The sequence below is a fragment of the Mustela nivalis genome (assembly GCF_964662115.1).
Source record: "Mustela nivalis genome assembly, chromosome: 2".
In the NCBI taxonomy this organism is placed as follows: domain Eukaryota; kingdom Metazoa; phylum Chordata; class Mammalia; order Carnivora; family Mustelidae; genus Mustela; species Mustela nivalis.
Genome location: NC_139021.1, coordinates 22,321,970 through 22,348,607, shown reverse-complemented (window position 1 = coordinate 22,348,607; position 26,638 = coordinate 22,321,970). Strand labels below are relative to the sequence as shown.

Genomic DNA, 26,638 nt, shown 5'->3' with positions numbered 1-26,638 from the left:
CTCTTTCCCTTATGGAGAGGACAGGCTGAATGCAAATAATTAGAAGAAATCAGCCAAGCAAAAAAGTATTCTAGGCAGAAGACAGGATCAGCATCAGCATTGAATGTCTGAGATGGGTAAGATAAAAAGAAAACGTCCGGTATGGCTGGAGCACAGTGATAGGTCACAGAAGTCAGACAAACACAGATGGCAAACCATTAGCTACACCACAAAATGCCCCAATAACAGTGTGAATGAGATCCCTCAACTCCAACATAAATGGTGTCTTTGAGTTGTATGTGTTTGTGATATATTTTGTCTTAAATTTTAAAAAAATGACCACTCTGGCTGCTACGCACAGAACAGACTGGAGAACAGAAACCAGGGGATTAGTTAAGAGTCTACTGTAAGTGCTGGCAAGGATGTGGAGAAACTGAACACCCAGACACTGTAGTGGGAATGTGAAATAACGGTTAAGATGGTAGACTTTATATTATGTAAATTTTAGCTCTACTTTAAAAACTACAGACACACACACATTCCCAAGCACACGGAATCTGCTGTGGTACTACAGAGAGAACAGCGGTGGCTTGGATGAGGACGGTGGCAGTCAGCATGGGAAAGCACGAGAAAAACGGGCAGAAAGGAGACAGAAATCAAGGCTGACTCCCACTTTCCTGGCTTGAGCATGCCAGAAGTTGGTTCTGGCATTTACAGAGAAGGGACAGGCTGAGGAAGGAACAGACTGGGAACGTTGGGAATAATGAAAGTAAATCCAGTTAAGTATGATCCTATACAGACAGTATCTGTAACCTGGAGAAAATTAGCAAGTTTTGGCTCTTTCTTAACTAGCAGAAGATACAGAAATGGGGTATGTGTGTAAATAAATGTACCCCCTAACCTCAGGTCTGGCACTATCTTTATAACCTTGGCCCAGTGATTTGGCCTAATTTTAATCTTTTCTTCAAATGTTTCACTTCAAATTCAGTTTTCATATTTTTCTTATTCCATTTTAATTTTGTGAATCATTTTTTAACTTCGAAATATTTCTTTTTCTTTGGAAACAAGATTAAGTATTGTTTCCGTTTTCTTCTAATTTCTTTTTTTTTTTCCCTCCTAATTTCTTAACAGCTTGATTTTAACTCACCTCTAATTAAGTGTCTGGGCCTATGGTAAAGGTAAGCAAATAAAACGATTCTTTCTACCAAGTAGCTAGTCAAATGTCCAGATCCACTGATTATATAGTGACACTGTGTTCTAAACACCTTCTACATTAACATTTAACAATACTCTGTGGTCTAAATGCACTCTTTCAATACACTCTATTGAGTACATACGTACTTTGCTAGTCACTGCGTCTGACACTAAGGATTAAACTATGTGAGACATTGCTGCACTCCACCCGTCCTAGTGAGAAGACAGGAATGCACACAGATCAACACCACACAATGGTGTCACTGCTCTAACAGAATGGAAGCATGAAATATAATGTGGCAGAGCCAGATGAGTTTCCAGATTATCTGACTGCTGAATTTAGAGTTTCTGAAGAGAAGCTAGAGACAGGGAAGGTAGGAGGGACATTGCCAGACACTGGGTGAAGGCAGTGTGTTTGGACACTTTGGCATGAAAAGCATAATGCCTTTGAAGAATTGCACAGAAGGGCAGGACTGGGAAAAAAGAGAGCAGTGAAACTAAGAGGCAGACAACAGTCATAGCACAGAGAATCCTGGAAGCCAGGTCTAGAAGTTTGGATTCTATTCTAAGGCCAACGGGGAACCGGCCAAAAAGTTAAGCAAAGGAGTAATATGATCATACAATTTGCATTTAGCAAGATCACTATAACGAAAGAGGAAAAGGTTAAAAGCAGGAAGTAAGGAGACTGTGAAAGTAATCAGGAATATAAATAATGAAGCCCTTGCCCTAAGGTACCAAAAGACACAGAAATAAAATGAAATCACCCCAGAAATGTACACATGAGAAGACAGACACTGAGGAACACTGATCTTCAGGGATGAGCAAAGAGCAAAGAGGAACCTAACAGAGTTGCAGTTGCACAGACTCCAAAACAAGATATTTCAGAAAAAGAGTCATCAACATAACAAATGTTTAAGTGTCTACAATACCCAGTAACACAGTGATAAAGTCATCCTTTGTGACTTCAGTGAGAGCTCTCTAACAACACAGAGTAGATGAAACACTAGGAAGCCTGACTATAAAAACAGATAAATGCAGGGTGCCTACAAGGCTCAGTCGGTTAGCCACCCAACACTTGATTTCTGCTCAGGTCATGGATCTCGGGGTTGTGAGACTGACTGGGTGCTGCATCACGCTCTGCCCTCAGTAAAGTCTGCTTAAGACTCTCTCTCCTTCTTCCTCTGCTCCATAACCCCACGCCACACTCACTCGCATGCACTCTCTCTCTCTCTCTCAAATAAATAAATGAATCTTTAAAAAAAAAAAAAAGTGAATATGAACGAAAAAGGTGAGAGGAAATGGATAATAATGGCATGAGGTCAAAAAGTGCCTTTTTTGGTAACTTTGTTTTTTAAGATGAGGGAGACTTACATTTAAACATCCTCATTCTTGAGAGATGGGTGTTCAAATATTTAGGGGTTAAAAGTCATGTCAGGAATTTACTTTCAAATGCTTCAGGGAAAAAAAAAAAAGTTACGCACTTATGTGCAAAGTTAGAGAGCAGGTACAAACGTGGCAAGACAGACCACTGGTGAATCTAGGCAAGAGGTTTATGTGTGTTCATCAGATTATTCTCTTTCAACCTTTCTGAGGAGTTGAACATTTTCATTTTTTTTTTTTAACGGGAAAAACGAGTCCAAAAACCTGAAAGAAAAGAACCAGTATGGAGAGCAAATGAAGGTATCTTAGGAAAGAGAGTGTAGAAGAAGCCAGCTGTATCCTAAGATGGCATGATGGACAGGAAAGGGACAGTCTTAAGGAGGGGCACCGACCCTTTCATTTCTACCAATGGAAGAACTGAGGCCCAGAGAGCAAGCAAGAAATGCTATCATTACTAAGCAATTACTTGTTAAATAAGTCATTTATATGCTTAAGTGCAGAAGGAATTCAGAGAAGAGAAAGATCACCACAAACCCTATAAATGCACGATTGGGTTGGGGAGAGGGGAAGGTAGTGACACTGGAGAAAAATCACAAAGGAGAGTTAGTTACTCCATACACAAAGAGAGATCGATCTATTATTTGGTCCCACACCTTAACTCCTAGAGACTGACTACAATGATGACAGCAATGAGAAAGGCCTACTAGAATAGACCCTGTCGATCTATACCCAAAATGTCCTTAATATATAGTACTATCGTTATATATTATTAAATATATGTAATTAGTGAAAGAACACAAGCACAAGATAGGTGGCCTTTAAACATTTTGTAACATTTTTATTACTACAAAGTTCTTCAAAAATATACCCAATAAGGAATACTCAAAAATTTGTACAACAGATCTTGAAGGGCAAAAGGAATTAAAATAATACCTATTTCAGAGATAAGATTCATAAATGGACCAACCTTATGGGGATCTTTTCAGTGCCAATTCAGTCAGAATTCTGAACTAGGGAGTTACTATTAGGAGTCTCAATAACACAGCCTTTTCTTTTATTGTCAAGGAAACAAAGAACTGAAAAGCAGCTCACTAATACAGATGTGAATCAAGACATGCAGTGAGAAGTCTGCTCTGGCTGCAGTATCAATTTATCCTTAATGTAGAATGCCCACCCTCAGTTTACTTGTTTAGAGAGGAAATAAAAAGGAATTGTTTCTTCATGTGTGAAAAGCTGAAGGCTTGGATAAAACACTTTAAAAAATTGATAAAGCTGTTATGAAACAGCCATCGCTTAGAACTTCCATTCAATAAAATTAAAACTAAAAATTAAAAATTTTTTTAAATGAAAGGAAATGTAGTATGTTTTATTCACAGCCTAGAACAAATATATCAGGTAAACCAAAAAAGTGGTATCCACATACGGGTTATAAGAAGTAAAACCAAGCAAAACTTGAGGAGCTTCTTGGGCATGGTTTCTGATGTGGCTGCTTAGAAAAAATTTTATGGCGCCAGGCCTGACTACCATCATGCTATTGATGTAAGAATTTAAAATCTGAAGTGCGCCTGGGTGGTTCAGTGGGTTAAGCGTCTGCCTCCGGCTTGAGTCATGATCCCACCATCAATGAGATGGAGCCCTGCGTCAGGCTCCACCCTCAGTGGGGAGTCTGCCTGAGGTTCTCTCCCTCCCCTGCTTCCTTAGCCCCCTCCCCCGCTTGCATGCTCGCACGCTCGCTAACAAATAAATAAATCTTAAAAATTAATTAAAATTTGAGATGTACAAAGGTGATATTTCCATCTTTTAGACGAGGGCTATCAGTCTGGATGAATGTAACAGCCCTTCAGTATGCGTACTGCTTCAGGGGCTGCTGCATTTTTTTCCTTCCAGCAGGAACACAAATTTACCTTTTAAATTTCACATGAAAAAGAAAGGGCCCCTCTTTCTGTTTCACAGAAAATACAGAAGAATATAAAAACCGTAATAAAATATTTGTCTAAATCTTAATTGCTATCGCAAACTGGGAACATCTTCGTGGTTATTATAAATGATGTTTTGGACAAACAGACACTACAGACCAGCTCACTGGTAACTGAAAGCACAAAAGGGCTACACTTGTTTTGTATGCTCAATAAGCCTGGGAAAAGCTGAAGGCATAAATTATATAAGCAAATGCTTTCAGGTAGTAAATTTAAAATTATTGTATAACTATATATACTTAATATATCAAATTGTAACCTTGCGTGCTAAAGAATGTTCTTAGTGCAATGCTTTAAATACAGGTGTGCTGAGTGTTTGTAAAAGCAATAAAGAAAAGTATGACCTTCTAAGAGACAAATTAAAGGACTATTATGAATATATGTTTGCAGTCAACAGTACACTCTTCAGTGCCAAATTAGCCTCGCAAGCTGGCTATATCACTTAGCACTCTGCTTACCATGCAGCTTCCGTCTCCTTCCTCTGCACAGACTTTCCAGTGGCCCTATGATGGAGTCATGCAATACAAAGGGGCACTTCAAGCACGGTCCTACCCATCCCAGAGCAGGGAGAACAATACTGGGCTCTCTGGTCTTCCTGGGTTTACCCTACTTGTCTTATAACAAAGAAGTACAAAGTCTGTATGTTCTTTTGTGCAAGCTTCTCTCTGCATTTAAAGAAATCTGATAAACAACTGAGCCTCTATTCCAAACTGGTTGCATAAGAAAATATACCTTGTTTTTTTCAGTCATCCAAAAAATGCATATAGACTGACTACCTACTTCATTCTATAGGTCTGCTGCTAGCACTCTCCCACTACAAAGCAATCACTAAGATCAAGCTTAAAGGGCACTTAAGAAGAGCTATACAGACGATTCTGCCTACATTTTTATTAAGAGAAATAAATGCTAGGAAAGGAAACATTAATTCCATAAAGGAAATGATCTGTTTGGAACACCTCAGTCACTTTACCAATACAGTAAATAATACCCAGCAACAAGATAGCTAAAGCAGTCACAATGGACTAAGTTATGTCAGCCCTGTCTAAGATAGCAAAAGCCAGTGTCAGGTTCAGAAAATTCTGATTTCAGTTAAAAATCCACGCTGGAAATTCACTACTAATAGAATCTGCACCTGAACAAGGCAAATGCCACCAGTAAAACAAAGAAGCATTTTCGTATTTTTCCTGAGCATTACTAAATATCCGGACATGATACTATAAAGCTTCCAGGGACAGTATACAATAAATAAAGCTAAGCCCCCCATGAAAAAACCCTCCTCCATGGGCATTTGCCCTATCAAAGCAAAAAATAATACAGCAAAGACATCAGAGGGTTCTTATAACAGGAATTATTAGTATTCAAATACTGTTCCACTTTGTCAGTCTGGTCTTTTTCCTGGGATCTTAGCAGGGCTGGACAAATACTACATGTCATTATGTATGTCTAAAGAACCTAAAAATGTACTTGGGTAATTCTTTTCTTGATCTATGGGTTAAATTCTAAGTGAAAGAATCTTTTGCAGAGAGTGATTTAAAAAGGACTTTACATTAGGGCCACTTACCTGCTAGCAAGACTGAGCAATTCATGTTTATCTGCGACAGCTGACTTCTTCTCAAGCTCCCACATTAGGACGTTGATCAGATGTGAATTTTTAATTACAATCGGCACTTCTTCAAACATGTGCTCAAAGGTGATATTTCCCTTTTTCAATCTGTGAAGCATGTTAAAAATACTTTAGTCTGGTGGTCAGAAATAAGTGTTAAATGGACTATTTCATACATTTTCCCTAATTACAGGCCCTCTCCAGGATCTTTGTTTCAGTAGCACTCTTTAAAAAAGAGAAAGAAACTAGTTTTACAGAGTCAAGCATAAGTCGAATGATTTGAATAATACTGAAAACAATCCAAGTTTGAGCTATAAAGCCCAGAAAACAAGATTCTTGGCAGAAGAAACTATTCTTCCTTTCTAATCAGGTATCTTCAATATTTCCCTGATACTAAAATGTAAATGTCGTGGGAAGTTATGCTATATAATCTATTTCTAAAACATTTAAAGTAAAGAGCTATAACAGAGATGTACTTCGATTCTTGGAAAATTCATTTTAAAAGTCTACCAAATGAAAGAAATTAACAACTAGCAGAACACTCACAGGATATCCTATATACAATGGTTCGGAAGACAGCAAGAATGCAATTTCTCGTTAATTTAGTTGTAACTATCATACCCAGGAATTGTTCATGAGTTAGCATTTAAAATCTTTTGCACCTTAATTTCTTTAGAAGCTATTGGGAAACTAGCAAAAAACTGTCTGCCCTACCAACACCAAAGCCAATAACTTTAATTTAATAAGAAATCAAAATTCCCATAATTAACAGAAAATGAAAGAATTCTGAACTTTTAAAAATTTAATGTAAATATTCCAATGCCATCATGTAAGATCATAAAACAGCTTTACCAATTAATTCTCTGCATACCTATCACCCATAAAATTTCCAAAATGCCACATTCCTTACTGATACCTTAAAAGGTTTACCTCCTTCCCATCCCCACCCCCATGAAACAGGCGCTCAGAAAGACAGACATACAGCTCACAATCATCCTGACACAGAGCTCTTTCAGTCTGACAGCCGCCGGTCACTCATCCCACCTCCCTCTATCTGATCATTTTTTTCCCCCTCAAATTCAGCAGCTAATTAATTCCCACTCCAACTGAATTCAACCCTAGTGAGAACAACAGATGAGACATTCCATAAAGAACAGTTTAAACATGGAAAGGGAGAAATCAAGTGGCACTCAGCCATGCGAAAGACTTCTACCGTCCACATGGCAAAAGCATTACTACACCACCAGCACCAAGGATTCAATAAATGTGGCAAACTAAAATCTTAAAAGGAAAACAGTCAATGCATTACCATACGCCTCATAGGCCCCCAAACACTTACGCTTCAGGAGAAAAATCTTTCTCTTTACAAACTTCCATCAGTTTAGGAGTCAGTCTGTATGCTTTCAGCGAGAGAGACCCTTGAGCAGTTTTTATGGGATCTCAAATAAAGAAAAAAGAGAAAGAATTTACTAACAATTTGGTTACTGCCCATACTTTGCTTGAATGAGACTGGTTCTAGGCATACTGACACTTACCATACAATCGTTACAAAATGAAGATCAAAATAAAAGATCAGAACTCAATTTGAAGCAGATTAAAACCAGTACAGCATATAGTTAAGTGAAAATGTAGGAACCCTATCACCCTATTCGAAATTGATAGAATAACTTCCTCCCTAACATAAAAAAAGAAGATTCAAAATGCAGTTATTTTCAAATCTATTTGTCAGCCTGAACCAGAAATCTTGATGAAAATTAAATATCTCGTATGTTCTAAACACCTTATATTCATCTTGTATAATTAGAAAAAAAATACTAATGAATATTAAATGTGAAAATACACTGCATGCATTTGTGTAGTTCAGTCAGCTAATTTAAATAAATAGCCCTGCAAACAAAATTTACCCATCCTAGTAATCACTGTCCAAACTTTTTAGTTAAAACGGCTTCTACAAACGAAATGACTAAAAAGAGCTATCACAAAAGTGTCTTTTTCGTTTCAGAGAAATTCATTTTGTCAAAACTAGCTGCTTACACACTCCATGAGTAAGGGAGCTCAGCACTCGCGGCATGATAACGGCTCCGGCGTGCCAATACTCGCCTAAAACCTGTGTTAACATTCATGTTGTCTGAAACTTAACACAGTGAAACTTTTAGCAATAGGTGATAAAATGAAAACCAAAATAGATTGAAGCAAGTGGAAAATTCATCAAGGTCTGATGATGCAATGTTTCCAGCCAATATAAGTACACTTTAACAACTTGTTCTTTACTGTAATCCAATTGTTAACATACTGAAACAATTTTGGGGCAGCTCATAAGATTGATCGTATTCATTAGTATTTTTTCTGACAGATACTCAGGACGTTACATTTACTTCTCAGCTGGAAACTATATGCGAGTCTGCCAGATATGGCAAACTGTGAGTGTTTGGGGAGGGGGAAGGCTATAAAGCTGTTAAATTGCCTACAGTTCTGATACAGCACAGAACATCTGGTCTGGAGAGCTTGAGGAAACACCATTAAACAGGCCGAAAAGAAAAAAATCTTTGTGCTAAGAAACAGTCCAGGTTTTGTACGCTGCTGTCAGAGGTACAAAAAAAAACTTGGCACACTGTGTTATGATTGGTCAGTCACGTACAGAGCCAGACACTCTAGCAATTGGGGTTTGTTAGACATCTGGTCTAGTTCCACCAGCCCCTTCAAATGAGGGAGGGGAGATGGAGGAATAAAAATGAAGCAGCTACTCCAGCATTCCAAAATGTACACATCAGGGCTCTGATAGCAAGAAAAATAAACAGAAAGAAGGAAACCCTGTCTAGACGTAGCTGCTGCGGAGGCTGCTGCAGAAACAGGGTTGGTATTTACTTGGAAAGGCCTGCCAGGCCGCTCGTAGAGGCAAAAAGACAGAAAGCAAAAATAGTAGTAATAACATTAAAGGAAGAAAAGAATAATAAAGGAAACTCCTACTAACCGTAAATGAGAACGACAGATTCTTCAATGGCATGCTGGTAACTGAACTGAGAATCCAGGAGGGCTCGGGTGACGAACGAGCCATAGTACGTGGACTGGTACCAGCCCACGTGGAGGTGGTCGATGTTGACATGGCGGAGGCTGCGCATCATTTCCATCTGATATTGAACTAGATGACAGGGAGGAGGGGGTAAAAAAAAAACTATTCAATGATGCCACAAATAGTAAAAGCGAGCCTTTTGGGAAACAACTTTTTACACAACTATTTATTAGCTAAAGGGAAGAGGTTTCCAAATTTAAAATTCATTCAGTTCACATGTACTGAAAACGAATTTAAGCTTTCAAATCATTTCAAATCACTGAAACTTTCCTTTATTCATTAATGAAGTAACATACTGTAGAAAAGTTACTAAAAACACAGTAATAATCCCTGTTCTAAATAAGAAATTATTTATTGAATGTGGTTACCCTCCCTTCTTTATACTCTTAAAAATAGTAAGTGTTTAAGAAAAAATTTATATAATTGCTAAACTAGTTGCTTTTAGACATTTCATTTGAATTAAAAAAGTAAGAATACTTATCAATGTTTTCATCAACAGTTTTTAGAACTGAGAAGTTAAAATCACCAAGAAAATGAATAGGAAAACAATTAACTACCACATTATTTAAATATGAACAGAATATAAGCTGTAGCTGATTTAAAACTTAAGAATTCATTTTTGCCTTCATCTGGTGCCCCCTGCTGCATATGCTAAATTTTAAAAAGAGTTCTTTTTTCTTGTTTGTGTGCTCTTTTCTGTTAAGTAACAGATATTAATTTTTCACTGGAGTTATAGGTTAATCACCATGAAAAGGTTGAAAGACTTTTACTTTCATCAAGTTAATGACTATAATGTATATTAACTTAAAGCAATATTACTAGAATGGGTGCAAACTGAGACTATGATAAGTAAAAGATTTTAAAAAGCAATACAGCCCAATAATGAGTAGCAAATATGTAACAGAGGAGAAAATTCATAGTCAACATAATATCCAAATTATTTCTATTATAATGAATGTACAATTATGTGGAGTGAATATATTTGCTTAACTTGGAATCTAACCTTCCCTTTTTAAAACTCTTGATCAGGTTTTAGCAAAAGTAAAGTTATATGCCTGTCGTTTTCCTTGGTTGGTTATAGCACTATGGTTTTATAAAGCAAACAAGATTCAGGATCATAAAGCACAAAAGAACCTCACTCAAATGGTCACAATCTTATTTTTAAACATTTGTTACTAGGCAAAAATATTATAAATCTGCTTATTCCAAGGAAGGTTATATTTATCATAATAAATGTGATAGCCAACTTTTCAGATACTTAAGAATTTGGTTTTTTTTAGTTTTTCTTCTTATATACAATATGATGGCCTCAAGAAGCAGCAGTAGAAAAATAGTATGATAATCTTTTATCAATTACCTTTTATCTTGAATTTTTGTCTCTCTAGGACATAACAGACCTCCTTCCCACCTAGCTTAACAGATTCCTACATATCAACCACATAAATATAGTTTAAAACCATTGCTATGGCCTCTTTCTGCTTTAAAATTCCCTCTTTTAGTAAAATCACTCATTTGACTAATGGAATTTAATCAAATTTAACTTACAAAAAGTTCCAATATCACAAGTGAAAAAGGAGCTAGTACGATCTAGCACGATTCATTTTAAAGGAATAGGGAGAAGGAGATGGGGAGAGATTACCAAGCAACTGACAGTACAAACATGATTTTACAGAATGATTTTTTTTTTAAAATCAGTATTTCCAAACTATCTGCCAATGTACAATTTAGGTATAATATAAGCATAAGTTAGATTCAATTTGCAACAGTAGAAAAAAAAGAAGACTTGGAATCTTGAGATCTAGGTTCTCATACTAGCGCTTAAGATTTTCCCCATGAGGAATCTTGCTGTCCAGTTAATGATCCTTTTCTGATGCTCAGCCTTCCCATCTCCAGAAAGACCAGAGAGAACATCACAGTCAAAATGCTGTGACTCCACAGCGTTGATTAAATATGCTAATTATAAGTAATAATTTTTCTAGAGGCTAAAGTAGAGACTCTAGCATGCATTAATACTTAAAAAATGCATTTCTCTGGGAAAAAGACTGCAATCTTACTATGTCTCTCCCCAAACTGCCTGAACACAATAGATTTTATAATAGCATTTTCAGGAGGCAAGAGGTAAAACAAACTCTATGAAAATGCTATTATAAAATCTATTGTCACAAACTTATTTCTTATAATTATATAATTATGTTATATAATTATAATTTATATAATTATATGAAAAATTATTGTAGCAAACAAATTCCTTCTTTACCCAGAATCTTTTCTATTTTACAGCCCCTTAGATAAGAATGAAAATGAAGTATTCCTCTCAGCTAGAAAGAGGCTAAGGGATAGGAGGCTTGTCACTCTATGGGAAATACTACTGCTCCAATGTATTTACTTCTTAAGAACTGAGAAGTAGAGAGGTAAGCTTGAAAGCCTTTAATAAAAATTTATTCTTAAGGTTATAAGAGTTTTCATATGACCTAAATATGGCAAATAAATACTTAAAATGTAAGGGGCAGGAATAAGACAGCTAAGTAGATAAATTGCTTCTAAAAAATCTGTAAGGCACTGGAATTTCACTATTACACAAAAATTATAGTCTGGGCCTATTCTATGTGAAATGTCCAGATCTTCTCTGTTTTGGTTTGGACTTACCACCCCAACTTTAAAAAATTCAAAAACACAACTTAACGAATGTCCTCTCGGAGGTATCACACACAAAAAGGAAGGATCTTAAAGGATTGCAAGTGATAGGGAGCCTGGGTAGTGCAGTCGGTTGACCATCCAACTGTTTGGTTTCACTTCAGGTAGTGACCTCAGGGTCCTGAGATCGAGCTCATGTCATCACGTCAGGCCCCATGTCAGCTGCTATGTGGAGTTCCATATAGGGCTCCCCACTTAGCACAGTGTCTGCTTAAGAGTCTCTCTTCCTTTCCCTCTGCCCTTCCCGCTCATGCTCTCTCTAAAACAAATCAATTTATCTTTAAAAAATAAAAAATAAAAGGATTGCAAGTGACCTGTTAAAAGATGAGCTTCAAAGTAAAGCTGGGGTGCACTGAGACCCAGTCCTCACCAGGACTATTCATATGAGCCTCCAGTAAGTGCACAGTTTGAAGAGTTAAGTTTAATTCAGTAACAACAACAACAACAACAACAAAACAAAACAAAAAAAAGTGATATGTTTTTCTATTATATATATGCTGAGGAAGAAAAATAAAACCTCACAGCCTACCAAATAAATTGCTTTCTCTGTAAACTTTTCGGTCTGTGTCTTCCCTTTTAATAGTGACAAATATGTGTGACTTTTATCTCCCTTCACCCACACAGTGTTTCCTTTCTTCCTCCTCCCAAGTTTCCAAAAAACACAAAACCAGGGGCACCTGGGTGGCTCAGTGGGGTAAGCCTCTGCCTTCGGCTCAGTTCATGGAGCCCCTCATCTGGCTCTCTGCTCAGCAGGGAGCCTGCTTCCCTTCCCCCAACCCCTGCCACCTGCCTCTCTGCCTACTTGTGATCTCTGTCTGCCAAATACATAAGTAAAATTTTTAAAAGAAAAAAAGAAAAAGAAAAACAAAATCAAACCCTGCAAAGGTGTCCTCACAAATCTAAGTAAGGATAAGAAATGCACCGCAGACTATCCTATTAAAACGGTCTCAAAACCACATGCTGGCAGCTACCACCAATCAAATGATCTGAGCTGCCACACCAGCCACACCTACTTATTTACCCTCTGGCCTATGGAAGACAAAAGGAAAAAATCAAGAAATGACGATGTCCCAGTAAATTTTACCGAGGAAATAAAGAACAAACCACTGCAGATTCTAATCTCCCAGGTGAATGCCATTGCTTTTGTGGCTATGCCAGTTTTTCTCAGGAGTTATACTGGGGGTGGGCACTTCAGGCACACACAAGAGACCCAATTTAGCTACAAGATTAACGTAACAGGGGAGGTGGGGAAGCTCATGCTTTCTGGAAGTAGCTATGAGGATTGAGGATGCCTTGTCCCAGTCCGTAGGTTCTGGGTGAGTGGGAGGTAGAGCCATATTTGCTTCTCCTGCTCAGCTGGACTCACTTGAATGGGCTGGAGTTTCAACAGGACATCACAGAAGATGTGCCTAGGCATCACCCTTGTCTAGGGAGTGCCTCGCACCTCAAAACTCACGAGAATCACAGCAAAAGAAACAAAAGGAAAAAAAGAGAAGGAAAAGAAAAAATAAGGCTCCTTGATATGAAATACCACAGTTCCCTACTGTTGAGTTAATGCAGGTCAATGAAGTAAGAAGCAAGCATTTCCTGGCATCTTTGTAGAGTTGGTTCAGGGTTAGGCACACTTTACTTTTATTCTAAAGTTCCCATATTTAACAAAAAGAAGCCCAAAAGCAGCAATTTCAACCAACGATATTCATTTCTGAATTAATAACCAAATATTCCTGGGGGAGTTCCCAAGGATAAATAGCAAGAGGAAAACTGTTTTGGAGGGGGACTATTTTTAAATCATGGTCATATCCAACAGGGGGGCTCAGCTCAGAACTGTACAGTGAAAATTTCAGGGAATAACTTTCTAATTTTTAAGCATTCTTAGTCTAAAAAGCAAACATGCTACTGACTGAGGAGAAACAGTGCACAGCAAATCAGTATCAGGAACAAACTGGTAGTTACTATTAAGCCAACTCCAATTACTAACACAAAAGCAATACTTAACATGCAGCTGAGGTGGTGCTACAAAATTAGGAAGGATTATAAAAATGAGCTGAAGTTTCATAAATCTCTTCAAGCTCGACAATTGTCTTCATTGGTTAAGCCTCTCCCAAGCAAAGGAGAGGCTGCTTTACAACACTGAATAACTGTTCAAAGTTTGGCACCGGTATATTCATATTCACTTTTTCCAGATATCCTCTTTGCAAAACAGTCAATTTTAAATTGCCTAGAGCTAAAACTGTCTTAACTGAGGCAGCCTGCCCAATAACTATTCCTTTCAAAAATCCACCACAATTTGTTAGGTTTTCCCTTGTTTTTATCTCCAAATATGAAAACACTGAAAATAATATGTTGTTTTATATTTAAATACTGTATCTGGAGTTACACTGGCAAACAACAAAAAAGGCTTAAGAGCTGAGTTCTCCTGAAGATCGCTGAGAAGGACAAGAAATTAGAAGCTTTTTAGTTTAGTAGAATGATTAACCAGCATTATTTCTTCTTCAATTCCTTACCCTCATCTTTAAAATCATCTTTTTTATTTTATTAAGTGAGCCTTACTGAAACAGAATTTCTCAGTGAAAAACAACAACAAGGAATTACCACAGTTGGCTAGGCTGAGATGAGCTGAAGGCAGAAAGTTAAAGCTGTAGCATAGTCGAAATCCCGAGATAATGTCTGTCAGATTAAAGGAGGGAAAAGTGTTTTATAGATGTATTCGGGAACTTTTAAAAAGACAAAGCAACCCAATTTAAATTTTAGAAATTAAAGGCAATTTAATAGACATATGGTTTCATTTAATAACAATACTGTATCAAATAAATCCAAATTATTTTAAAATAAATTATGACAAAATTATATAAAAAATATACATATATATATAGCCTAGAGAGAAAGAGTAGAGCTAAACACCAGGAGAGAAGCTAGCACTTAATGAGCACTTATTATGTCAGACTTCCTGCGAAGTGGTCTACATATGTTATCTGACTATTTCTCACAATAACTCCAATGAGCTAATCACTGTTACTGAAATCCACTTAGAAAAACTGTTTACCACAGTTTGTAAAGTGGCAGGACGCAATCTGACTTCAGACACTCTGACCCCAAAGCCTAGGCAACTACCCACTTAAAGAATTTCACCTCTTCTTACTAGTAGAGTGTAAATTATTTCTGAGCCAATATAGCATAGCACACAACACAACAGAAATACACAATTTCTAGGTTTTGACATAACACAGCTTGTACATGTCAGACCACTAAATCAACCAATAATTTAGCAATACCAGTAACAGTTTAAGTGATAAAGCTACCTTAAAAGATTTGTAAATGCTGAAGTGCATAGTTATCACAAATATGTAATCAAACTCCTACAACACTGCTATGTTACTATTTGAAACTTATGCCAATACTACTTTGTAACTAAGAACTGGTTTAGATCACAGATGACTTGCACAAACACATCAAGGGAACAGACACCAGATCTAGCAGAGGCTCTTTGCAGCAAAGAAACCTACTAAGTTCAATCAAGAGATGCAAACGGTTTTAAAAGCAAACAAACAAACAAAACCGACAACTCTGAAACAAATCAAAGATTTCAACCAATATGACAGGCAAGTGGAATATATCAAAATCTCCTGTTTCAGCTCGAGGGCTATCCTAAGTAAGACTTTTAAGTAAATAATTATAAGCCTCCTTCCCAGCAGCACCGTGGGACACCAGTGAACACTGACAGGCTATGAACTGTGAAGGCTTTGCCTCATTATTTAACAAGACAACTATTCTGTGCTTTCCTCTTCATATCAGACTTTCTGCCAAGCTGCACATACGTTTCAGGCAGTGTTCAAAGCTAGTAGCAGATGTAGATTTAAGCAAACAGAATGTGCATTTGAAAAAAGACTTAAATAAGAGTCTACTTTGGGTGGAGAGAACTATGGAATACACATTTTTTAAAACTTCTATATTTTCTTTACCCGGTCTGTACAATATATTCATTCTTTTTTCCAATTAATACATCTGTTATTAAGGCCACCCCTGTGAATGCTTAAGGATTTTGGTAACAGTTCATTTTTCACATTAAGTGGCTGATATATATTCTACTCTACCTAAAAACTAATTTGTTTTATTTTAAAAGAAATAAGAAAAATACTGCCTTCCTTAATCTTACAAAAATATTTTTTAATAGTTCATTTGTCCTGAGTGGTTTAATTTCTTCTTTAAAGTGTTTATGAATTTTGACAAATTTCTTCTGAATGCCAAGCTGAAGATAAGGAAATGGGGGTGGGGAGCAACGACTCTATCTTTTAAAACTAGTAAGAGTTTGAAAATTAGGGGAAATCAGGTTTTTTGAGGTTTTAATGTTTCTCAAAAAGTATTTTATGAAATAACTGGATTCTTTACAGAAAATAATATGTATATCCTGTAACAAATTCATATTGTTATCTTCTCAACCAAATCATGAAACATAGCCAAGAGATCCTATTTCTTTTGAGGTTATGAGATTTAAAATGTATGTAACATTAATGCCCTTGGTCATGAAAACACATGCAGGTAAGACATGTATTAGTTAGACAGTAACTAATAAGTTAACTATAGGTCATATGAAATCTGTTTAAACAAAGTGAATCTACCTGGACAGGACCAAAGGCTAGAGACCTCTGTAACCATCACCTTAAGAACTCTCTCCTGAAGAGCAGCCTACTGAGCACTGCTACCTCTTGCTACAATTAAGAGGATGATATGTTAGAAGATCAAAGGACAATTAAGAGGATGATATGTTAGAAGATCAAAGGAGAACCTCTGGATTTAGAAATATCATTATTTCATACTTGGTTACAGGCTCTTTCCTGAGGACAAGTAATACCTCTGTCACATTTACAGCTATATGTATCAGGTACTAGGTTAATACTGGCCAAAAATTAAGTACTGAAAGTATTCACGAAAAAAAAAAAAAAAAAAAAAAAAGAGGGTGCCTGGGTGGCTCAGAGGGTTAAGCCTCTGCCTTCGGCTCAGGTCATGATCTCAGGGTCCTGGGATCGAGTCCCGCATCGGGCTCTCTTCTCAGCAGGGAGCCTGCTTCCTCCTCTCTCTCTCTCTGCCTGCTTCTCTACCTGCTTGTGATCTCTGTCAAATAAATAAATAAAATCTTAAAAAAAAAAAAGAAACAGAATATTCAAAAACATGATTGTTGTTAATGTACTAGAAAAGTCACAATTACTAGTAAATTACATACGTGTGTGTGTGTGTGTGTGTGTGTGTAATTTTATAAATATATGTATGTATCTCCATGTTACTATGTCCACAAAGGACATGAATTAGCTTCCTTTAAAACACACAAAAAAACATCAGAAATCAAGATCAGGTAAAGAATAAATTAGAATACATAAAGCAGAAATTGCAGGTGAGCCAGAGACCTGAACAAAACAAAGTAAACCACAGATATTTTTATTAAAATACACAAATTTGGCTCTAGGCATTCTGGCAATCAGAGCATTAAGGGAACCCTGGTCATTTACATTATCCAAAGGGTATGAAAAACATCAGACCTCAAAGTCAGTAAGACTTCCCCCAGTACTTAACCCTAATATAAAATTTTCTTGTGGGGTTTCAAAGCAAAACTAGTATGCAATTTTTTGAGAAACAGAAGACATTTCTCTAATAGAATAATCACACTTGATTCACCTTTCCTATAAATCTTAAGTTTTTAATGTAAAACAAGGAAAGAATGGCCTCATGAGTACTTGTTATAACACACAAAATAGTCTATACAAGTTATGAAACAAGAAGAATTCAAAGAAAAGAAGAAGAAGAGGGGAGAGGGAGGAGGAAGAAGAAGAAAAAAATAATAAATGGCTGCCAAAATGAATTAATAGTTTCATCTCCGGGGCGCGTGGGTGGCACAATTTGTTGGGTGTCTGACTCTTGGTTTCCATTCAGATCATGATCTTAGGGTCTTGGGATCAAGCTCCTCGTTGGGCTCTGTGCTCAGCACAGTCTGCTTAGAGTCTCTCTCTCTCTCTCTCTCTCTCTCTCCCTCCCTCTCTGCCCCTCCACCTCGCACGGGCACTCTCTCTCTCTCTCTAATAAATAAATCTGGGGGGGGGGGGTTCAACCCCTATCAGTTCAAACCCCAGTAGAAAGAGATGCTTTAGCAGTGAGCAGGCAATAATCAATATAGAGAACAAATTATCACTTTGGGGGAGGGTATTGTTGGTAAAGTACAAACAAACTGTACTGAAACCATTTACTGAGCACCACCTGTGCTGGGAGCCTCATAAAATTATAGTGACACCATTTTCTAAAATGTACCCTCTTCAATATGACTGCCCAACAAGCTGGTGGTAGTTAATGCATATATCTCTCTGAGCTTTAATTTCTGCAGCTGGAAAATGGTGATTTCCACTTCCAACAGTATGATAATAGCAATTTAAAAAATTTATCTCCAGTCCACATGGCTTTGTGCTTACTGAGCCATTTTCAGGGGCAAGTCTCAGAGATACTACAGATTATAAACCTACATACTGACTTTATCTGTCCCACCTACAAACCCTACTACTTCTGTGTTTTGCCCCCCACTAAGGGTATTTTGAGTCATCAATCTTGACCACACTCAGCTCATATAGCCACTCACCTTCTGAACTGGTCTCAAATTTGTTTTCTCCAAGGCATTTAGAATGTTTCTAAAAAATTTACAAATGGCATGGGAATATGTTTATGAGATGATACTAGGAAACAAAGAATATAAAACTATAAACCATATAAATGCCAGTATGTAACCAACCGGGGTTGCTCCCTCCTTGAAAGGAGAAAGACTAGAAAGAAACGTGCTAAAATGGTAATGGCAGTAGTTTTCCAGGGAGTGATATCATATATGACTTTTGTTTTTACTTATTCTTGCCCTTATTTTCTATGTTATTTGACAAAAGTGTGCAATATATATGACACGAAAGGTGTGTGTGCATACATTATCAACAGAACTTTCTACTGCTGGCTAACTTGCCTACATTTACCATGGTCATCAAATGACCTGCGTACTACACACTCCTAAACTGTGGGAGCAGGAAGAGAACAGGGTACCAGACTACTCAGAATCTGAAGTAGCCAACCTGGTCTAAATACCATCTGCTACAGACCCATACCAAGTTCTTATGTTAAAGCCCGAATACCCCAAGTTGACGGTATTTAGAGACAGGGTCTTTCGAAAGCAATCAGGTTCAGTTGAGGTCATGAAAGTGGGATCCTCACAATGGGATCAGTGCCCTTTAGACACCACTAAGAAGAGACACCATGGAGTTTGATTCCTTCCTCCCGTCCCTCCCTCTCTCCCCATATCCATCCACAGGCAGGACTGGGGCCATGTGAAGTCACAGTGAATAATGCCAACCCTGTTGGCACGCTATCTTGGTCTTTCAGTCTCCAAAACTGTGAGAAATAAATTCCTGTTGTTTAAATCACCCAGTCTACTCTGCTTGTTATGGCAGACCAAGCCAAGATACCATCGTTAACACACATTAGTTGTGTAACCTACAACAAAATTATTTTGGTCCAGGTCTCCTCTGTTGTAAATTAAGAGGAAAAAACAATACCTACTTCAGAAAGTAGTTAAAAGAAGATTAAAAGAAGTCCTTCACAGCAAGGGTGTGATGTACTAAATAACCTCAAGAAGAATTCAATACATCTTCACCATCACCTATTATTCAGAAGTGCTATGGAGAATTGAGAAGTCATGGCACTTATCTCGAGCAAAGGAAATGTTTTTGGAAAACTGGACTTGATTAACTTGGTCTCCAAGTATTGTATAAGCAAGCCCTCCTTTGCTCATCTCCATATCAGGAGTAGGGGGGAATCAGGAAAACAGAAGGGGATTAGAGGTTGTATGTGTGACTACAAAAATAAAATCTACGAATCTGTAACATCCATTTCATGAAACCAAATTTATACGTACGAATATGAATATAAAAAAACAATCTACCATGAAAAAGGATTACAAAGCAAAAAAATATATACTTCTTAGATACTAAAACTATAAGCTAATTATATTCTGTACAATAAAGAACAGATTCAATAAAGAAAGAGACAAGCTACAGAAATTAGATTTCAAGAAAAGGTAATCTTGGGTGTTCTATTATTACTGTGCATATAACAATATAATTGCATTGTACTATATAAGTTTCTATCTCCTGATTCCATTTATAACTCTTCCAAAGAAGGAAAATAAGCTCTCCGCCCCTCCCAACAGGTCACTTTAAAAACAACCCTGAGAATGAGGTTGGGTTGGACGGAGAAGTGAGCATTAATGCCAGCTTACACGGGGACTAGGTAAAAGCTACTAGAAACACTGCCACCCCAAGGAAAACAGTAAATTCAACCAGATACAGTAAACAGCTGTACAGTATCCCTCTACTGCTAGGGGAGATGACCCACTCCAGCAGCCTCAACTTTCCAAACATGGTTTCCTTTACCTTCCAACGTCAGGACAATCCGGACTAGACAATCAGTATTAAATATGCCATAAGAAGAAGCTCTAAGGGACATACCCTTTTTAGAATATCCTTAACTACAAATTAAAGGGAAATCTGGCAAGAATGGCAAATGACCAGAGTTAAAGAAAACATTAGGAAGGGCAAACATTTCCTAGGCATTACTTAAATCAGAGAAAAAGAAGTCCTTATAGCCACACTTTCCATTTACCCCTTTTTTGTCCCCCACCTATTTCTCTCTATGCTCTACTTCATCCAAATTTATTTTCATAGGGTAAGGAATACAGAGTTCTATGCTGAGAAAATGATCAAGCAGAAATTCTTATGGCAGCCACAATAAATCTGAGGTTAGTAAACCTGTGGCTTACTTTTAAGGAGGCCATGTTACCTTTCCTGTTACACACTCGTTTTCCCAAAACCACATGCATATGCACTTTTGTGGAGAGTAGATGTAAAACTTTCATCAAGTTCTCAAAGGGACTCAAATCCAAAAGATGAGTAACAAGTACTGAGGTGTAGTAGAAAACTAGCCAAATACGGTCCCACTTAGGGATTCCCATTTCTCTGTACGTACGGGGTGAGAGGAGAGGCTAGGTGTGAAGCAATAATCAATTCAATTCAGGGGGGAGCCAAACAATACAGACAGACAGCACTGAGATCACTAAAAATAACACTATCCAGAACAGTTAGAATGACAGGCCAAAGGACCAGAGAAAACCCTAGCTTTCAGCAAGATACCCAACAATGTCACTCTTACCCTTGTCCTACCAAGACCAGGAAGTCCATCATGGAGAAAGTCAGATGGAGGCTTCACCTAAACTACTCTGTGAGCAAGACTAGTAATTCCCAAAATGGACAAGAAAAAACACGTGCCCTTATCCACACAGTGACAGTGGCTAGGGCTTATAAGCTAGTAAGACTGTTCTAAAGGCAGGGACGGAGCTGTGATCATAACAGAGAGATAAGCCTTCCCTATTTGAGAAGAAGAAATATTTTGGGGAAAGGTTGGTCTCTACCGAACATACTACATTATTAAAACACGTTTAGCACAAATCGTATTCTGTTATGTTACAAATATACCCTGGAGGTATACAGCTCTACAGACACACACTAACACTATCCTCGAGCAACTCAGTACTCCTGTTATCTTTTAGCGTTTTTACACAGAGATCTCTCCATGCCATTACTGAAACATGTCTAATCAGCTGTCACTAAGTAATCTGAAGCTCCTAAAGATGTTTTTCTAGGGATGGCCTCTTGGATTAGGGAAGAAGATGAAATACAGTGTGTAGGGAGAAGTAAAAAATCATTGAAAGGCAAGAAAATTACTACAGAAAGATGTTGGAAGGCTACAAAACAGACCAAATAATTCTCTTCCGCAATTGGCAGGCAAGATCCTGCCAGATGTTTGAAATAGAATTAACCTCTATGGGCTACACTGATAGAAATAAACTGCATAACTATAAATAAATAAATATCTAGGGAAGCATAAATAACTACCCAAGAAGGGCTTTCTTTGTTTTACTTTCCCTGAATTTACTTCAGATAGATTATTTCTCCCAACCCACCAAAAAATACAAAAAAATAAAAAATTTTGTCCCTTCCACCAATGTCCACAGATAATGAGAGCCAACAGCTTAATGCCAAGGCTTTTGAAATTGTGCCAAAAGCAAACCAAACAGTGTCTCCTTAAAATGCTGAGTTTAATCAGAGTATTTACAATGTTTCAAAGCGTTTTCAAACCACGTAGTATCACCTTAACAACAACTTAATAACAACAACAACTCTCCTTTATCTCCCAAGGATAGATGGATAGATAGATATTTTTTTCCTTGCAGAAAAGATTACAATAGTCAGTTAGATAAAGGCATTACAAATGGCTTACAGATGCGTCCTCCTCATATTCTGGGGAAGAAAAATCTTTAACAGCAAATTCATGCATTCATCCCTTCATATATTCATACAAACACATATTGAATCATAATGTGCCAGGGGGTTTTAGGTGCTGTCCAGCACTGGGTGAGGAAGACAGAAAAGGTTTCCACAGCTGACATTCTGGTAAGAAGAGCAGATACAACACACAAAGTGACAGCCAGCATTCCTGGCTCTACACAAATGCCTAAATATTCCCTAAAGAAAATAAATGGGCAATCCCAAATCGTTTTCTACACATTTAAAATTAACAAACTTCCTCTGTTAATAACAATCAGGAAATCCAGTTTGGGAGTCAAAGACCTGGCTTCTTACCCTGCCAAATAATGCAGTGCAGGAGCACAGTCACTGGCTAAGAAGACACCTGAATTGCTATTTTGGCTTTGCCAGTCAATACAATAAAATAAAGCAGGGGAAAGCCTCCAAATAACCAAACTGCCCTTAAAGATAGAGTTTTAAATCCATCTAGACTTTATCTCAAATGAAAAAATTGATTTGGCTTAATGCTTATCACGTGGTAATGATGACAAAGAGTTTTAACACAAGGATCAGATAAATATCCTCCTAAGTAAAATTTCATTGGTTTCTTTGCTAAGCTTTGAAGTTGGAATCAATTATCTCTATAGTGCTTTTAGATGCTAATATTCCACAGAGATAAATGAAAAACAGTCTGTCTCACTAAAAAAATACGGTCTAGAAACTCTAAGGACAAGTGTGGTCAGAAGAACGGGACCAGTAACAAGGATCACAACCTAAGAAGTGACAGGAGTTCTAGACTAACGAGTATATGTGGGTTCCCCATACAGAAAAAAGGGCCTTGGGCTAACCCTGAAGAAGATGGAGTTTCCAAAGAGTCATCAGATTTTCTTCTGAACACTTACTTTATTTCAGACAAATAAGAACTGGAACAGTGTCTCTCAAACTTATAATCATCTGAAGACCACTTAATGGACATATGACCTCGTGAAAACCACTAATTTCAATCTTAAAAAAACTGTTATCCTAATTAACTTAATTATTTGTGTGTATCTGTGATAGAGAAGCTGTGCATGAGGCCCAGAGTTCAAACACACAACCTAGAGATAGAAGATGTGGACTACAGATGATGTGGGTTATAGACAGCAGCCAAGAGGCTGCTTTTCTCATTCTAAGTGTGCTAAATTAGAAGTTCCTTAAGCAGACTTACAGGTTGAAAAAAATGCAACAAGCATTTTGTTACTATCAGATGATCTTACATATATATGTTTATATATATAAATCTCTGTCCAAGAATACATCATAAATAAAACTTAGTATTTCAATTAGGGGAATTCTGGAAACTAGATTTTAACCCTTGATTTTATAAGCTCTGGAACTATTCATGTCCTACTGACATATTTAGATGTAGTTTTGAAAATATGCACAGCAATCTCATCAACTTCTTCCTCAAATAAATTAAAATTATCAAGGCTTAGTAAAGTGGGAACACTTCATTCATCCCAGTATCACAATTTCAATGTTAAAAATTGTGATTTTTTTTATTTACAAGTAATACTATAAAGCTACTTAGAATATTACATGTTTAGCTAAAACACACTACTTTTAGCAAATAATTTGGAGGAATGGAAACAGCTTTTATTGGCACTGTGTCCAAAAGAAGGCATAAAGTGTAATTTCTTCTCTGAAGTCAAAGATTCATTGCAGACATCCTTCTCCTTATAGGCAGTATTGAAAAAGCAGGGTCAGATTTTTCATTCAGCATATTCTCAAGACAAACACTCAGAGGCTGAAATTTTAATTTTATTATTTTCACTATTTTCCTCCATACCAAATTAAGATTAGAAAGGAATTAACATTATTTCATGAAATCTAAAATTCCAGTGAGTGTAGAAAAAGAAGGAAAGAAGGCTGGCAATTTTAATTGTAAGACACCATGGATTAAAAAGTGCAACCCACTTTCATAGATGTTCAGGTAAAAGAAAGGAGGAAATGAAAGGAAAATTCTAGATCCAATGAAGCTCTTCCCTGTAAACAAAGATGTATGGGTGAGCACTGTGGTAGCAATGCCCTTTTCCTGCTAAAAACACAATCGTACTCTATCCGTACTGATCCTAACACATTTTTTCCAGTCTATATCATAGCTCACAAAATAATTGTTTAATTAAAACTCTCTCCTCTTTAACCATGGATTTTCCATGATGAACAAGAAAATCACCTAGCACTTCTCTGTTATATAAGAATAACATATATGCTAAAGAAGGAATGCTTCTCTGCACATTGATTGCAAAGCTGAAGGAATATCTAGTAACATGGACACATTTAACGGTAAATGCATTTACATTCTGTATGCAGCTGATATTAGGCAATATTATTTAACAGTCATTTTGTAAAAGAAACAACACAGCTACTCTTGAGATCTCCCCAAACAGTATTTGTCATTAACTCTACAGCTGTTTTACAAGGTTCACTGCAATAGTGTGACTTCTGCTTGTTTGTGCTTTAAAAAAAAAAAAAAAGTGCTGCTATAAATGATGCTCTGATAGTCTGGACTTGAACATTTTTAGCTATACAATTCAGTATTTTTGGAAATAATTCTTTGGAAAGTATTATTTTACATTTTTCCTGGAAAAAACTTTATTGATTTACAAAAAAGAAAAAAGTCACTGTAGTTTATTTTTAAATACACAATGTTTTGATGGCATTATGCCACTACTTGAAAAAGTTTCATAAATGACCAAACTTTGGGGGCAAGGGGAAAATGACTCAAGAAGTCAATAGAACCTACTTTGTGGAAGTCATAGTAATAATAATTGTGCCAGAGTAATTCCTAATTACTTACTGAGCACCTATTATATTTCAATCAATAAATCAGATACTTCCCATATTTCACATTAAGGTAGGTATTAGTTTTTCTATTTGTCATATGAGTAACTTGCTCATAAAAGAAGTAACCACCAGGACTCAAAGCTAGCCCACCTTCTTTTCAATAGACCATGAAAATGTTTATGTCCTATAACTGATTCTTCTGCTAAAAATCAGCAGCAAGATTATAATTCAAATTCAGTAAGAAAAAGAGTTACATTAATTAAAAGTGGTCATCAGAAATTAGACACTACCTAATACATCTAGCAGCAGGAAGATTTAATTAACTATGTTACGTTCATGCCTTCAAGTGTTTACAATACAGCTTTAACGTGATGGTGAAGATCATTTAATAACACAATATGAACTATAATGTGAGGCAGATACAAATAGTGAAAACACTAAAATTAAAATTTTTAGGTATTTTAAATTTTAAAAAAGCATTCTAAATTGAAGGAAATATACGAAATTATTAACAATCACTGTTAAAGATATAAGATGAATAACTTTTCCTGTTTTCCAAATACTCTAAAATATTATTCTATTAACTTTTTATAATTCAAAAACATTTAAAAAAGACATAGCAAGAGCTACAAGTTCAAACAGAGTACATTCTGTTCTTCAATTCATAAAAAAATTCACATGCTCACAAAAGTGATAGTTAAGTTTAAAGATACAGATAAGATAGGGAGAGAAAAAGCAAAAAGAGATGCAAGAAATTGAGGAATTCAGTAACAGAAGCATTTCAAGAGGTAAACCAGATGTTCCTATGGAATTGCAGCAGAGGGTCTAAGAGACAGAAATTCATAATGTCAAAGGCTATATTCAGATCAAAGAGCATAAAGTAGGGTCCATTTACTACAGAACGGTCCATTACATGGAAGGGATCAAGCCACACTAAGCTCTCAGCAATATGCAAAATTAAAATCAGTTGAAGGTTGTTGAGTAAGAAAGTACCGGAAAGACGAGAAGAGTGCTCCTTCAAGCATTCCATTGGAGAAAGGAGTTTAGCAATCAGGCTGAAACAGAGAGGTCAAAAGCATAATTTAAGTGAACAGTGCCTCATCTGAGGCAGTAAAAAGTTACTAACAATAATCACCAAATATCTACTTTGATTTCACTGCCACCATGTCCTTCTTTCTATGCATCTCTCTCCTGTTTTACTTTTACACAGATTAGGCAATGTTACAGACACTTTCTCCAAGAACTTCTCAAAACCAGATTTAAAAAATTCTTTAAGAAGATATTCCTGTCTCCAGAGCCAGCACAGTTCAAATGCCCTCACAAGGCACTTCACACGTCACATCTGAAGACAGCAGAAGGTACGTCTCTGGCTAAATTGTTCACATCAAGTAAATAGTAAAAAGTACTCTAAGTGATTGGTCTGTAACTAATAAATTTACCTTCCCTACAAAATTAAAATGGAATTTTACTAGAGATATGCCAAGTGGAATGAAACCACTCGAGCAGGAAATACTTGATGTCTTGGGAATAAAAGTCTTAC

General features: G+C 36.8%; 1 protein-coding gene across 1 annotated transcript in view; it reads right to left on the bottom strand.

Moving 5' to 3' along the window:
* EIF3H (eukaryotic translation initiation factor 3 subunit H) overlaps positions 1 to 26,638 on the bottom strand; it is a 97,581-nt gene that overhangs the window by 5,072 nt on the left and 65,871 nt on the right. Inside the window, exons 3-5 of the mRNA XM_082720229.1 lie at positions 9,104 to 9,271; positions 7,472 to 7,571; positions 6,091 to 6,240 (exon numbers count right to left, since the gene is read on the bottom strand). Of these exons, the coding sequence (XP_082576355.1) occupies positions 6,091 to 6,240; positions 7,472 to 7,571; positions 9,104 to 9,271 (418 nt within the window). The remainder of the gene's footprint in view (positions 1 to 6,090; positions 6,241 to 7,471; positions 7,572 to 9,103; positions 9,272 to 26,638) is intronic.